The sequence below is a fragment of the Rhincodon typus genome, chromosome 2 (genome assembly GCF_021869965.1).
Source record: "Rhincodon typus isolate 14 chromosome 2, sRhiTyp1.1, whole genome shotgun sequence".
NCBI classification, from domain to species: domain Eukaryota; kingdom Metazoa; phylum Chordata; class Chondrichthyes; order Orectolobiformes; family Rhincodontidae; genus Rhincodon; species Rhincodon typus.
The window spans coordinates 71,560,906-71,575,286 of record NC_063333.1 but is presented as its reverse complement, the minus strand read 5'-3'; the positions used below and the strand labels follow the sequence as shown (position 1 = coordinate 71,575,286).

The window sequence follows — 14,381 nt, the reverse complement described above, 5'->3', positions numbered from 1 at the left end:
GAAGGCTGACATTTCGGGCCTAGACCCTTCTTCAGAAAAATGAAGAACCATTTTTCTGAAGAAGGGTCTAGGCCCAAAACGTCAGCTTTCCTGCTCCTCTGATGCTGCTTGACCTGCTGTGTTCATCCAGCTGTACACCTTGTTATCTCAGATTCTCCAGCATCTGCGGTTCCTACTATCTCTGGACCAAAACTGTACACAAGATTCCAAGTACAGCCTCACCAATGACTTATACAACTGTAACATAATGTCCCAACTCCTATACTGAATGACTCCTTGACCAATGAAGGCCAGCATGCTAAATGCCTTCGTCACCACCCTGTCCACCTGTGACACCACGTTCAACGAACTATATACTTGTACTCCTAGGTCCTTCAGTTCCACAACACTCCTCAGAACCTTACCATTTACTGTATAAGTCCTACCTTGGTTTGACTTTCTAACGTACAACACCTCAGATTTATCTGTATTGAATTGCATTTGCTAATCCTCAGCCCACTTCTCCATCTGATCAAGATCCCTCTATGATTCTTGATAACCGTCTTCACTACCAACAATACCACCCAATTTTGTATCATCTGCAAACTTACTAATCATGTCTTGTACATTCACATCCAGATCATTTATGCAAATAACAAATAACAAAGGTCCCAGCTCCAATCCCTGTGGCACACCACTAGTCACAGGCCTCCAGTGCGAGAAACAACCTTCAACCATCACCCTCTGCTTGCTACCATCGAGCCAATTATGAATCCAATTTGCCTGGATCCCATGTGACCTAATCTTCATGACTAGCCTGCCATGTCGGATCTTGTCAAAGGCCTTATTAAAGTCCATATAGATAACATCCACTGCCCTACCCTCATCCATCCTCTTGGTTACCTCTTTGAAAAACTCTAAAAGATTTGTCAGACATGACTTCTTGCGTACAAATCCATGCTGACTATCTCTGAATAGACCCTGATTATCCAAATGTTGGTTGATCCTGTCCCTCAGTATCTTCTCTGATAGCTTGTCTACCACTGATATCAGGCTCACTGGCCTGTAGTTCCCTGGCTTGTCTTTGCTACCTTTTCTGTATCTTCCACAGGTAGATACAGCCTGCTGACTGGTGCAATCTAATGACTGCGATGACTGTAGTGGGTGAGCTCCCTGACCTCAGTGTCGAGAGGCCTCAGGCAAGTCTCACACTTCTGCATAGATATTGATGCACCATCCTCGCCCAGGTTGGTTATAGGTAATGGAGTCACTAGCCGAAGAGAGGTAGAGTGGTCAGGAATCTTGAGCAAATTCTGAGATGAAACACCAGGGGTGCCCGTCTGTCATTCTTTCTACCTGCTAGCACCACACTGTCTCCTTCAGAAGAAGTTACTCTGGAGTGAGTTCAAGGGGTCCCTCTCATCCTGCTATTGACACTGAACACACACAATACCAGTTAAAAGATCAATGTACTCCTCTATCACTTGTTCCAGTCCAGTGAGAGCCTCTGGCATCATTGCCTGTCTCTGCCAGTGGAGTATGTCAGTTACAGCGAACTAGATAGACACGTCTTCTGCACAGGACTGAGTCAGTGCCTTGCCTCTGACAGTCTGAATGTCAGAGACCTTGGATGTTTCCTCCTCCAATGGCTGCAGACAGATTAATGATGTGTTCATCAGATGATGTTCCTGAATTTACCTAACGTATCCATCAAAATAACTGTCTCTATGCAGAGGGAAGGTACAGGTGAATGCCTTGTTGGTGCATACTGTCAGGTGTCAAAGACTTCACCCTTAGAAGTACTGGAGCTGGAAAACCTCTGAGGTCTCTTGAGGTTTGCTATTTGTTGATTCTATTTATCTGTGGAAGAGAAAAGAGAATTATTTAGTGATGAAATCCAAATATCAAAGAAGAACAATATCTGAGTGCAACCTCACTTCTTAGAAGAGCAGACAACAACGTTACTCACTAGCTTCTACCATTCCAATCTCTCCAATTTAGGTCTTCATCGGCCGACTCGTATTCACCTTCCTCGAAAGTGGTGAGAATGTAAAGACCAGGAAGCCCACGACCCATCTGGGCTCTTTCCTTCCTGTTTGACATCAGCTTTCCATCAATGAGAAACAGAAAGGTTGAGTGTGATGGGAATGTGTGCATGAGCATTTGATGAGCATGCACAACCCTGCCAGGTAGTGAAACCCTTCTCAGTAAGCAGCAAACACAGTACCAAGGTTGTCAGCACAAGTAGATGTGAACTCTTCAGTGCTCATTTTGCATGTAATGGTGATGCCAGAACACTTCTGTGATACAGTTATATAGTGGTAGACCTAGGCTGAGTGATGGTCCATGTGAGGTTGCAGTGAGAGTATGGTGGCACTTAAGTTTTCAGAGTGCAGGAAACCATTCAGCAGCTTCCCGCACAGGGTTCTGCTTCATTTAAGCATCAATGCCCACTCAAGGTGCTGACTCACCGTGTGATGTGCCCAGGCCAGCTCATTCTCATGGAAGTGACTGATTCACCCAATAGGGAAGGGAACTCTTCTTTGGCCTAGATAGCCTGGAAGTTCAGTGTTCAGTGAGGCATCTATGAAGTGGAGAGTGAAGACCACTGTCTTTTCTGGAGTTTCTGGCTCACAGCATATGAAAGGGTGCACAGGTGTCCTTTAAATATTACATCAGAATCTTTGGTCCCAGAACACATGAGTGGGTAAGGACTTTCCACATGATTCACTGTTTAATTCAAAATGTATGAAATGAGCTGAATAGCAGCACGAGCAAACTCACCATGGATGCCATTTAAGATATTTTAAGCTCAAAATGGGAAATCCCTGCTATTGCTTCATCTCTTTTCTCTTATTCATTCATGGGATGTGGTTTTCATGCACTGGGCCAGAATTTACTGCCTATACCTAATTGCTCAGAAGATGCATGTAGGCCCAGATCGGGTAAGAATGTCAGTTTCTTCCCTTCGAGGACACTAGTGAGCTAGATGGGAATTCCCCCACAAAGGTATCATGGTCATCACTAGACTTCTAGCTACAGGTTTTTATTGAATTCAAATCCCACTATTTACCATAGCGAGATTTGAACCCAGGTCGCCAGAACATTCGGTCTCCTGGGTCTCTAAACTAATTTGTCTCGTGATAATACCACGATGTCATCACCTCCCCCTCTTTTCTCTATTCCCAATTCTCTCCCGTCTATTCTTTCCAGCAATTAACTTCTTGAAATCTCCATCATTTATCATATCGGAATGGACACTACTTACTCTTGCTCCAGTCACACTTCACACTGATAGTAAAAACAGTCATGAAATCAAAATTGTTGGATTTACTGCTGATTACTATTTTGAATGTGTTGCCTCTCACCAGTAAGCCTCTGCAACATCATTTTCCTTCATGCTTTACTTTTGCCAGCAAGGTAATCTGTTCTGGTAGCTTAAAAAGTTTTCTCACAATGCTAATGAGAAAAAATAGTGCTTCGTATTCAACCTTTCAGAAAAGCATTTCATGAAGCAGATTGGACCTCTACGGATTTTAAAATTGACACTTCTGCTAAGATCAGTGCTATGAAGGTTGTTTATAACAAGCAATGGAAGATCTCCCCTTATCACTGATGTCTGCAGATGGAAGCTATGATGTGGGGGTGCCATTGCTGGACTGGTAAGGACAAAGTCAGAAGTCACATGACACCAGGTTATAGCTCAACAGGTTTGTTTGAATTCACAAGCTTTCAGAGAGTCAGGTGACGAAGGGACTGCGCTCCGAAAACTTGTGATTTCAGATAAATCTGTTAGACTATAACTTGGTGTCGTTTGACTTCTGACTCTGTAGATGGAAGAAGAAAAAAAAACAAAATAGATAATTTTTCATTAGATCAGCACTTTTGGCAGATCTTGGGTTTGGCATGAGCCTGGCAACTAAGGTCATGGACAGGTGCATTGATGATCTTCAGGTGCAACTTGCTCCAGCATATGCAGATTTGCATATAGGAACAGAAGATTAAAATCAGGTAGTGAAAGAAAAACATATTGGCAACTCTGTGAGTAATCAAGGTTTCACTGCACGTATTAATCATGACAATCTTGAAAAAATTAACAAATTCCCCATTTGAAGAATAAAGATAATAGATGCTTGGCTGCACAGTACTTGAGAATTGCTGAAAGGAATGTTTAAACTTTTCATTTTGCATTCATCACAACAGATGCAAAAATGTCCAATTTTATTTGCAGCATATAGAAAAAGTGCTGACTGGTTGGCAAGTAGCCTGTGATTACTTAGGGATTAGCACGGAGAATGCACTAGGTAATTATTATTTCCCCATACTTTTTTTCTAAAAATCAGAAAGATGAAATGCCTTCATATGTTTATTTTTTATACATAATAAGTTCCCCACTAATGTCTACAGGTAGCTTCAATGTAAATGAGCCATAAAATGAGCCTGACTGATAATTTTAGTTTGGTCGCTAGTATAATTCTTAACACACTTGAGGTTATGCAACAAGTTCTGTCCAATCATGAATCCTCATTCAATGTCAGATGTACTGCTCCCTCTGAAATATGGCATTCTTGCTTCTGCCCTAATGAATGCAAAACAAAAAACCAAGACAATATGTCTCCTTCTGCAGCAACGGTAAGGCTTATTTTAGATCCTGTTTTTTTGAATGATTGCTTTCTTAAATCAAAATTGTGGACACACAAATCAGCAAGAATGAGATATACTGAACATGAACTAACGCTACTTAAGTATAGCACAACAGATATAAATTCTAACAGCTTTAGGGTCAAGCAAATAAGGCAACTGCCAAGACTTTGAGGCCAAGCCTGGCCATATCACCTATCACAGTAAAAGCATGTGTCACCTTGAAGAAATGTTCGCCTCACACGGAAAGGGCATTGGAAATTAAGCCCCTCCATTCCAGAATTCGTCACATAAGTTAAGGGTTTTATCAAAGTATGCAAAATCCCCAAGTTACTTGTCGGATACATCCAGGCTAAGAGAAAACATGGACTAGATTTCTGTACTTAACAAGAACTACTATTTATTACAAATAAATAGATTCTAAATAGGTAAACAATTATGAATTGTCAACATGTAAATCTACAAGTTATCTCCCATCCTAAGAACTTCTCTGAACACACAAACAGACAGACACAGAAAAACATTAGAGCCGTGTGGAGGGAACAAAAAACTGAGAAAACAATTCAAGATCACAGGATCGTCTAAGATGGCCCTTTGGTTTAGCAGGATTTGTTTATTCCTCAATTTCTTTTCTCCAAGTTCTTGTCACTCACATCTTTGTGGCAGGCACAGGTGATTGGTACACCAACTGCAAATTCTCTTAGTTACTGATTAAAGACCATATCTTGCAGCAACCAGTGAGGGAAAACAAGCTAGATTTCTTCAGGCTTTAGGTATTTTATTGGAGAAAAGCATGCCATCTGCCCTTGCAACTGTCTGAAGGCTTCCACCAGTATTGTTCACACCGACAAGCTGTACAGCTGTTTAAACCAAATCCATTTGTTGTCAGGTTGACACCCTTTGGCATCGACAACCGGTCATAACTCAACAAACCAAATAGCAATCTGTTGCCAGCTAAATCTCACTTATCATCCACTTCCTCCACCACCGATGTTCAGCTGTAGTAGTGCCTACCATCTGCAAGATGCACTGCAGAAATTCACCCAAGTTTCTCACACAGCACCTTCCAAACCCATGACCACTTTCACCTAGAAGGACAAGGGCAGCAAATACAGGGTACATCACCACCTGCATGTGCTCCTCCAAGACACTCTCCATCCTGACTTGGAAACATATCGCCTTTCCTTCACTATGCTGGGTCAAACTCTTGGCATTCTCTCCTGAACAACATTGTGGGTCAACCCACAGCAGGTGGACTGCAGCAGTTCAAGAAGGCAGCTCACTATCATCTTCTCAAGGACAACTAGGGACGGGTAATAAATGTGAAAAGAAATCAGAGGTAACGTTTCGGGTCCGGTGACCCTTCCTCAGAACTGATGGTAGCTAGGCAAATGTGAGTTTATATATGTAGAAGATGGGGTGGGGGGCACGAGTAAATGATAGGTTAATAGAATCCAAAGAGAGAGAGGGAGGGACAGTTGGACAGACAAAGGAGTGGATAACGATCTGGCTAGGAGGGTCAGTAGCTGCTAATAGGGACGGTTAGTGGCTAACAATAGGTAGTGTGTAATGACTATGTGAGTCTGCCATCTTCAATCTATCCTTGTACCTGGTACCGTCCCTGGTACCACTTTTTGTAAACTGCCTCAACACTCTCTCCACTGCATTCACATCCTTCCTACAATGTGGTGTCCAGACTGTACATTATACTCCAATTGAGGTCTAAAAAGTGTCCTTGTCCATGAATCACTAAAAGCTCACATGCAAGTGCAGCAAGTTATTAATAAGGGAAATAGCACATTATCCTTCATCGTATGGAACTTGAGTTCAGGAGTTAAAAATGTCTTGCTGCAGTTGGATAGAGCTTTGGTGCAACTGTACCTGAAGTATTCTGTAAAATTTTGCATCCTTATCTAAGGAAAGGTGTACTTGTCATAGAGGGAGTGCAACAGCAGTTCAACAGACTAATCCCCTCCTCCTCTTCCCTTGGGTGTTCAATCTCTGTCTCTCGGCAGTTCTGTCCTGGCTCCACTGTTCTTTTCATTCAACCATTCCATCCCTGTCTTACAGCTAATCTCCCGTTGTATGTCATTCTCTATCTCCTGCTTTCTTTCTATCTGTGAATCTGACTTTCTGCATCTGTGTAATCTGATCCCAGATTCTGTAAACTTCATTTTAAGTGGACTGCTGTTTGGCAACAGCTAAGGTGGTAATGTTACTTGGTTAACGGATCTCTGATTGGAAGTCTTGCATTGTACTTTGGTAAAAAGCCGACATGATATTGCTTTTAGAGATAACAAGGTGTGGAGCTGGATGAACACAGATTCATCTCAGATTCTCCAGCATCTGCAGTTCCTACTATCAATGATATTGCTTTTACCTTCTTGTCAATCTTGGGCGTAACATATATTGCATCTGAATGTAACGGATACGTGTGTAAGTAAACCGGTTGATCTTCTGATTAATGAGGTATTATCCATCGAGTGTGGTCTGCAAGTCAAATGTGAAAGGGAAGATTTATGTAATTGCCTGATTTGGATTAACTGAATTGTTATATAATGTGCCTTTCAGTTCCTGTAGCAGCTTCTTCTAAAAGTAAAGCTCATTTGCTGGATTGTTTCTTCATCACCTGGCATTTAATGTCCATTTGATACATGTGGGTCCCCAGCAGGTAACTCTCCAGTGAGACCCCGCCACTAGTGGTACTGTTTTAAACATAACTGTCCACTTTCCCCCTTAATCACCTCAGTTAATAAGAAACAAGCTATTTTCTGTCTCATTCTGAAGGAGGAACAGCAAAAGAGGATGGTGGAAAGATGAGTGATACAGTATTTAGCTACTGCTTTCCATTTTGTCTAATTTTTATTTTTAATAGCTATTCCCTTAATATATCATGCTTTGCTAACCTATTCTTTGAAGAAATATAGGAAGGATAGCAAGGATAACAGTGATATGGACTTTTAAATGGATAAAGCACTGTAACTGGATCTCATCTGAAAAATATAACATCCATTTTGAAAAGTCATCCATAGAAACAACTGAGGGCAAATCATTGAATGTCTTCAAAGAGGGGTTAGATGCTGTTCTTAGGGCTAAAAGGTATGGGGAGAAAATGGAAACAGGGTACTGAGTAGGATTAATTGCAAAGCAGGCACAAAGGGCTGAATGGCCTATTCCTGTTCCTATTTTCTATTTTTTGATCTAGCACTTTATCTTATTACCATTTTTCCTCGATTCCTCCATTACCTCCAAATTCTCAGACAAGTTGTCCAATTCCCAATATTGGAAGAGGAGAAATTTTGTCTAATTAAATATTGGAAGACAAAAGTCATTATCTTTGATCCTGCGAAAACTCTATTCCTTGGTTGCCAGCTTCATCCCTCTCCTAAACAGCTGTCTGATTTGAAGCAGATTACTTTAACCTTCATGTTATATTTAAACCTAAGCTGAGTTTCGACATATCTGCACCATCACTTAAGACTGCCTATTTCCACCTCTGCAACATTACCCAACTTTGTCCCTGCCTCACCTCATTTGCTGCTAAAACCATCATTCATACTTTCAATATTTCCAGACTTGACTATTACAATGTGCTCCTGGATAGCATCCCATGTTTTGTCTTCCATACACTGGAGGTAATCCAAAAGATTACCCACTGTCCCATCACCACTTTTTCTGTCTGTCTTTAGTTCCATTTCAAGTGGATCCTCTCTCATCCCACTGAAGTTAGCCCTCTTCCAATTTCAAATTGGACTTTGTGTTACAATGTCTTATAATTATATTACAATTAAAATTTATGTTACAATGATCACTCTTAGCCAAGCATTCTCCCTACAGATACTTGGTCCACTTGGCCTCCTCCGTTCCCTAGTAACTATGTCAGTTTTCTAATTCAACTGAGAACATACTGGTTGAAGAAGTTCCCCAGAACACGTCAGAAATTAAATCCCCCACAAAAAAAAAACAACCCGTTCTTCCTTTCAGGGATAGTGCAAGATACCGAAAACTTGAAGAACCAAATAACCAACTCTAACTTTTTCGTCTTATGTTTTAATATTCACTCTTAAGATTTGAGGCAAGAACTTAGGCTGACACTCTAGTGCAGTGCTGGATGAGATGTTAAAGTGAACTCTAGTCTGCCCGCTCAGTTGGATATAAAAGATCCCAGGGCCAAAATGGGGTAAGTATCAACTGGCTTCCAGGATGAATAGCCACACTGACCAATACAAAGTTTGGACCTGCCATACTGCACCAGTATTTTGAGAAACATTCTGGGCTATAGAAAGGGTATTATTAAATTGGAGAGGATTCAGAAAATATTTACAAGGAAGTTGCGCACTGGAGGGTTTGAGCTATAAAAATTGGTTGGATAGGCTGGGACATTTTTTAACTGCAGCACAGGAGGTTGAGGGGTGACCTTATAGAGGTTTATAAAATCTTGAGGGGCACAGATAAGGTGAATAGCAAAGGTATAGTCCCAAGGGTAGGGGAGTTTAAAACTAGAGGGTATATTTTTAAGGTGAGAGGAGAAAGATTTAAAAGGAACCGGAGGGATAATAACCTTTTCACGCAGAGGATGATTCATGAATGAACTGCCAGAGGAAGTGGTAGATGCAGGCACAGTTACAAATTTAAAAGACATTTGGACAGGGGCATGAATAGGAAAGGTTTAGGGGAATATGGGCCAAATGCAGGCAAGTGGGACTGGTTTAGTTTTGGAAACTTGGTTGGCATGGATGAGTTGGACCGAAGGATCTGTTTCCGTGTTAAATGACTCTATGACTCTAAGTGTCTTATGCAAGTTCAGCTTAACTTCCTTGCTCTTGTACACTATGCCCTTTTTAATAAAACCAAGGACAACATGCTTTACTTATTGCTCTTCCTATCTTTTCTGCCACTTTCAATGATGTGTGTACATATACATCCAGGTGCCTCTGCCCTTGCATCCCCTTAGAACTGTACCCTCTTTTGTATAGTATCTTTCAATGTTCTTCCTCACAAAATACATCACCACACATTTCTCTGTATTGAAACCTATCTGCTCACTCCACCAATCTCTCATGTCCTTTTGGAGTTCTACACTGTCCTCCTCACAGTATATAATTCTTCCACGTTTTACATCAACACTAATTGATATGCAAAGAAAAGGGCTAAAGATGTTCTAAAAAAATTATAAAACACTGCAATGTTTTACAAAGGAGAACTACTACATCCACCTGAAAACACACTAATAGTCATTGGTACAATTGAACAATATGGAAATAAGACAGAACTTGAAAAGTTATGACCAGTGGCAATAAAATAATTCATAATATCAACATGGAACCGTTTGCACTTGAAAAACAAATTACTGGAAGTTTGTTCTAACAAAACTTAGCTGCATTGGTATTCATTTGGCATTATAGAAATACAGAAAACACAATATGTCATTATGGAAACCTAGCTGGTCCAGCAGATCAAAGTTTGACCCCACATTAATGAAGTGACATGAAAAAGGAGATGTCATTACTTTACTAAAGTTATTCAAACTGAGCCAATTGCCTGAACATCTTGTTATATGATATGAAGTTTGGTTGCAAATCAATATTGTAAGCAAATTCTCACATAGTCCCAATATAGCCAGATGCCATACAGTTATAGAGATCTACAGCACAGAAAAAGGTCTTTCAGCCTAATGTGTCCTAAAGAATAGAAGTTCAGCAGGGGTTAAAGTTTACCAAGATGATACATAAAATAGGTTTTCAATCAGCTCATGTTTCAGCCGAGGAAATCTTTGACCAGAGGAACATGGAGGTCACACTTGCCGAATAGAAATTGAGGAGAAAGGTAACATTTATGTATGAATGTCCAGGCAACACTGGAAAAAGTTCAGAAGAGCAACTTAAGAAACGTTCTTTCCTTCCAATATCTGATGCCTCAGCTGGAACTCTTCTACAATTTGCAACAGCAAAAAGACAGGAAAGGCCATAACCTGAAAATCTTACAAAGTTACAACAAGTGGCTCTAAAAAATTCATGACATCTTGCCACTTGAGATGTCCAACTATATTTACAATGGTAAGTTATTGGATCTTCATTTTATTCTCATTGTGCCAGTACAGAATAAGGCAAAAATGAATCAAGGCAGGGGATGGTCTGCCCAACTTTCAGCATCTCACCCCTTACAAGGAGAGCATCCTGACTGCCTCAACTGGCTGACTGACCATGACTGATCACTGGACTAGTATCAGAAGCTACCCTTGAGTTACTCCACTGACACACCCTGAGCAATGGTTATCCCCCTTGACTAAGGCCGGCTGACAGCCGCAACAATCTTCCTGCCTTTGTGCCTGCACTAAATGCAACGCAGAAGTAACATGAGACTAGAAGCTCCGGCCAAGGGGGCAAAGCACACATAGGCAAGCCAAGGCAATGTAAAACAGGGATATTGTGAGCATCCAGGCTGGCTCAGAGTGAGTGAGTGTTATGAAAGTAAGCAAAGAGTCTCTAGATGTAGTCTGGCCCAATTCATGAGCTGGGTGCGTGTCTTTGCAGCATTATTATGATGGTCACCAGTGCAGTACAAGGTGCAGTCCTGAAGTAAAGAAGCAGTGATAATGTGTCATGAGTGATCTTACAGGCTGGCACATTTTGGTGTCAATGTTTATGGATGTGGGGTGTGTGTGGATGCTGTCCATAAAGGGTGCCCTGTGATATTACTGTTTGGTTTCCAAAATGGGTGCCATTTGGAGCGAGCAGTGACCTGAATTTGCCAGGGACTTGTTCTGATTTCAATGTTGAGTCTTCTCAAATGTCTAGGTGGTTTGGCACTTTTGATAATATCGAAAACTGAATGTTAATGAGGTGAGTTGGTCCAATAATAAAGTTTAACAAGAAATATCACCCTTAATTGGCAATTCACCACAGCCTAGTGAGAAACTCACCTCACCACTTGTAAAAGGCATAACAGATGACAGATGACAGAAGATGCTCCCAAATTCAAGACAGACCTCATCGGACTTCTCAAATAATTCTAACACAAATCTTGCTATCGCCCATGTCACTCAGACCCCTTTATGATTTTGCCTATTATTTCTAAACAAAGACTCAGTAGATATGCTGAGTCTATAAAATTACCAAAACAGAATCACAACTATTAATAAGCCGTAACAAGCCTGCAAATGTTGCTGAAAAAAGGCTCAAAATGAAGAAGCTAAAATTCAAGAGTACTGTGAACTTTAATCTGGATAACGAAGACTTCATATAAACAGCTTTTTGACAGTAGCTCCAAAGACTGTTACAAATTAACCAATATAAGTAGCGTATATGGTCTCTACCTGTATAGCGTTCTTCACTGATATCAGCAGTACTGATATGCAACATGGGTAATGCTGCTTCATGTGAACAAATTGAGAACTCAGCATAATTTTCCCATTACAATTTTGGGAAATGCCACACAAAAAACTAGAAGTTTTAAGTCTGCAGCACTACTTATTTAGAAGACCAAGGAGTAAAACTGATATTATGTAGAAAATGAAGCTGACTTTCATATAGTATCTACCCAAATCCACATTATATGGGGGAAAAATTCATATGCTGTGGTAAATTATACACTTTCAAATGGCTAAATTATTCAAATTCTTATTCATTACTCCGTATCATTCAGAAAAATCTCTGATGTTCAAGGACAATGCCAATGTACCAATCTAATGTAGACTTTGATTAACTCTTCAGTTTTTCATTGAATTTCCCAAGAAGCTCTTTTTCTGTTAAAGGACTGTCCTTTGCAAGTAGTTTAGACTCTCATCAGCAAACCATTAAAACAGAAAAATGTTAGTGGCTCAGCTCAAATCCACCAAATTGGTCACCTGGAACTACAGCCTATCCAAAACTCAAATAAAACCTCAACTGTCTCAGAAGCTGGCAGACTTGCACCTTTAAAAAAGATGTATTTTTGTGGCAGCCGTGCCTCCTCTGAAAATATCTAGGTATTTAAGGAGAGGCTTTGATTGCAAAAAGCCATCAGGTCAGTGATTTTTAAAAAACTGTGGAATATTTCCAAAGCTTTCCAAGCTTACACGGATTTGGACAGTGATTTCAAATCCAATAGTGAAAGGTTATTGATCTGAAACGTTAGCTGTTTCTCTGGCTACAGATGCTGCCTATCCAGCCATGCATTTCCAGCTTTTTCTCTTTTCATACCAATAATTTTATGGTTGCCGGGTCCTTCAGCTTACAAGTAGAAAATCTTTCCCTACATGCAATGCTTAACTAGGGAGCAAATCTGAGCTTTCTATATTGGGTTAAACGTTCACAAGCCAGTTGATTCTTTGATAACCTACTGAAATGTTGGAAAAATTTGAAGTACCGTTTGCTCAGAATTCAGATAGCTGAAGAAAAAAAACTCTTCAAATAATTGAAGCCCAGGAAGCAAAACAAAAACAGTACTAGCTTAAGTAAAACAAATGTAAGTAATGCAGAGAACACAGCAAGGATATAACGCAATTATTTAAAGAAGCATAGCAGAAAGTCACGTGGTCTTAGTTGGAAAAAGTCATAACAGGCTAAGTGCTCCTTTGTTTTCCTCTTTTGCATGTTGTCCTTATCCATGGTAAGCAGAGAACTAAACAAAATTTTAAATGAAACAAATTTTCTAGTTCAACAGTCTCAAAAAATGTTCAATATCCAAAAGTATTACATTGAAAGAAAAAACTTATTGGTATTAGCTATATAATGGCTGCAATATTAAATCATGCTTAACTTTCAACATCTATATTGAAAAATAATAGCTGCAAATGATGGCTCCTTTAACAGACACAAGTACCTACCATCAAGGAATGTATTCTGCAAGAAAAGAAAGGTTATATATTGAACAGATAAAATAACAGATAACAATAGTCTTAACTAGTAGCCCCAGATAAAGATTTTCAAGTGATCTTTGAAAGGTTAAATTGGATTGCACAAACTATATATTGGTGAGTAGAAATTAGTCATGTTGGCAAATAACGCAGACATACAAAATCAGATTTCCTACAAAATAACAAACCTGCTTAAAAGAAGAATTGTTGTTATTGTTGCAGCTCCTTCTGCTTCCACGAAAATCATGCACAATGTTTCTCTAAAAATGGTTAACAACAGATAACAGAAGAATTTCAGCTGCATAAAAGATAAATAATTCGGCTGTTACAGTTATCTATGATTATTACCATGAATGTAGGCACCTTGGTGGGCAACTTATAAAACTTTTCACTTTATTTTTCATTGAAAGTACACATGACAAAAATTTCTACGCTATTCTAATTTCTATTCGATTGAACCAATTAATGCCAAATGAATGTATTGACTATCAATTTTAAGAAGTACCATTATAATCCACACAAGCGCATAGTATCATCGACACTATTTACCAGGGCATGGAGTGCAAAAGAAAAATTAGTTAAAGCTGTATAGAACACTGGTTCATCTTCAACTAGAGTACTGCATCCAGTTCTGGGTGCCACACTTTAAAGAAATTGGGCATACACTACAGCAAGTGAAAAAAATTTTATATTATTCATTGGACCTTGATCGCTAGGAAAGCATTTATCCTCAATTATTCTTAGACGATTGTAGTGCGCTGCCATCTTCAAAGTGCAGTCAGGAAGACAGTCCCAAAGTTTTGGCCCAGCCACAGTTAAGGAATGGCGATACAGTTCCAAGTCAGGATGGTTTGTGGCTTGTAGGAGAACTTGCAGGTGGTAGTGTTACTGTGTATCTGCTGACTTATCCTTCTCAGTGGTACAG

General features: G+C 40.0%; 1 protein-coding gene across 3 annotated transcripts in view; it reads right to left on the bottom strand.

Moving 5' to 3' along the window:
• The window catches only part of ppp1r9a (protein phosphatase 1, regulatory subunit 9A), a 265,269-nt gene that overhangs the window by 117,121 nt on the left and 133,767 nt on the right, over positions 1-14,381 (bottom strand). For 2 of the 3 annotated variants that reach the window (XM_048610696.1, XM_048610710.1), the window contains exon 6: positions 13,645-13,716. The exons of the other annotated variant lie outside the window; for it this stretch is intronic. In XM_048610696.1, the coding sequence (XP_048466653.1) occupies positions 13,645-13,716 (72 nt within the window). The remainder of the gene's footprint in view (positions 1-13,644; positions 13,717-14,381) is intronic. 3 annotated transcript variants of the gene reach the window in all.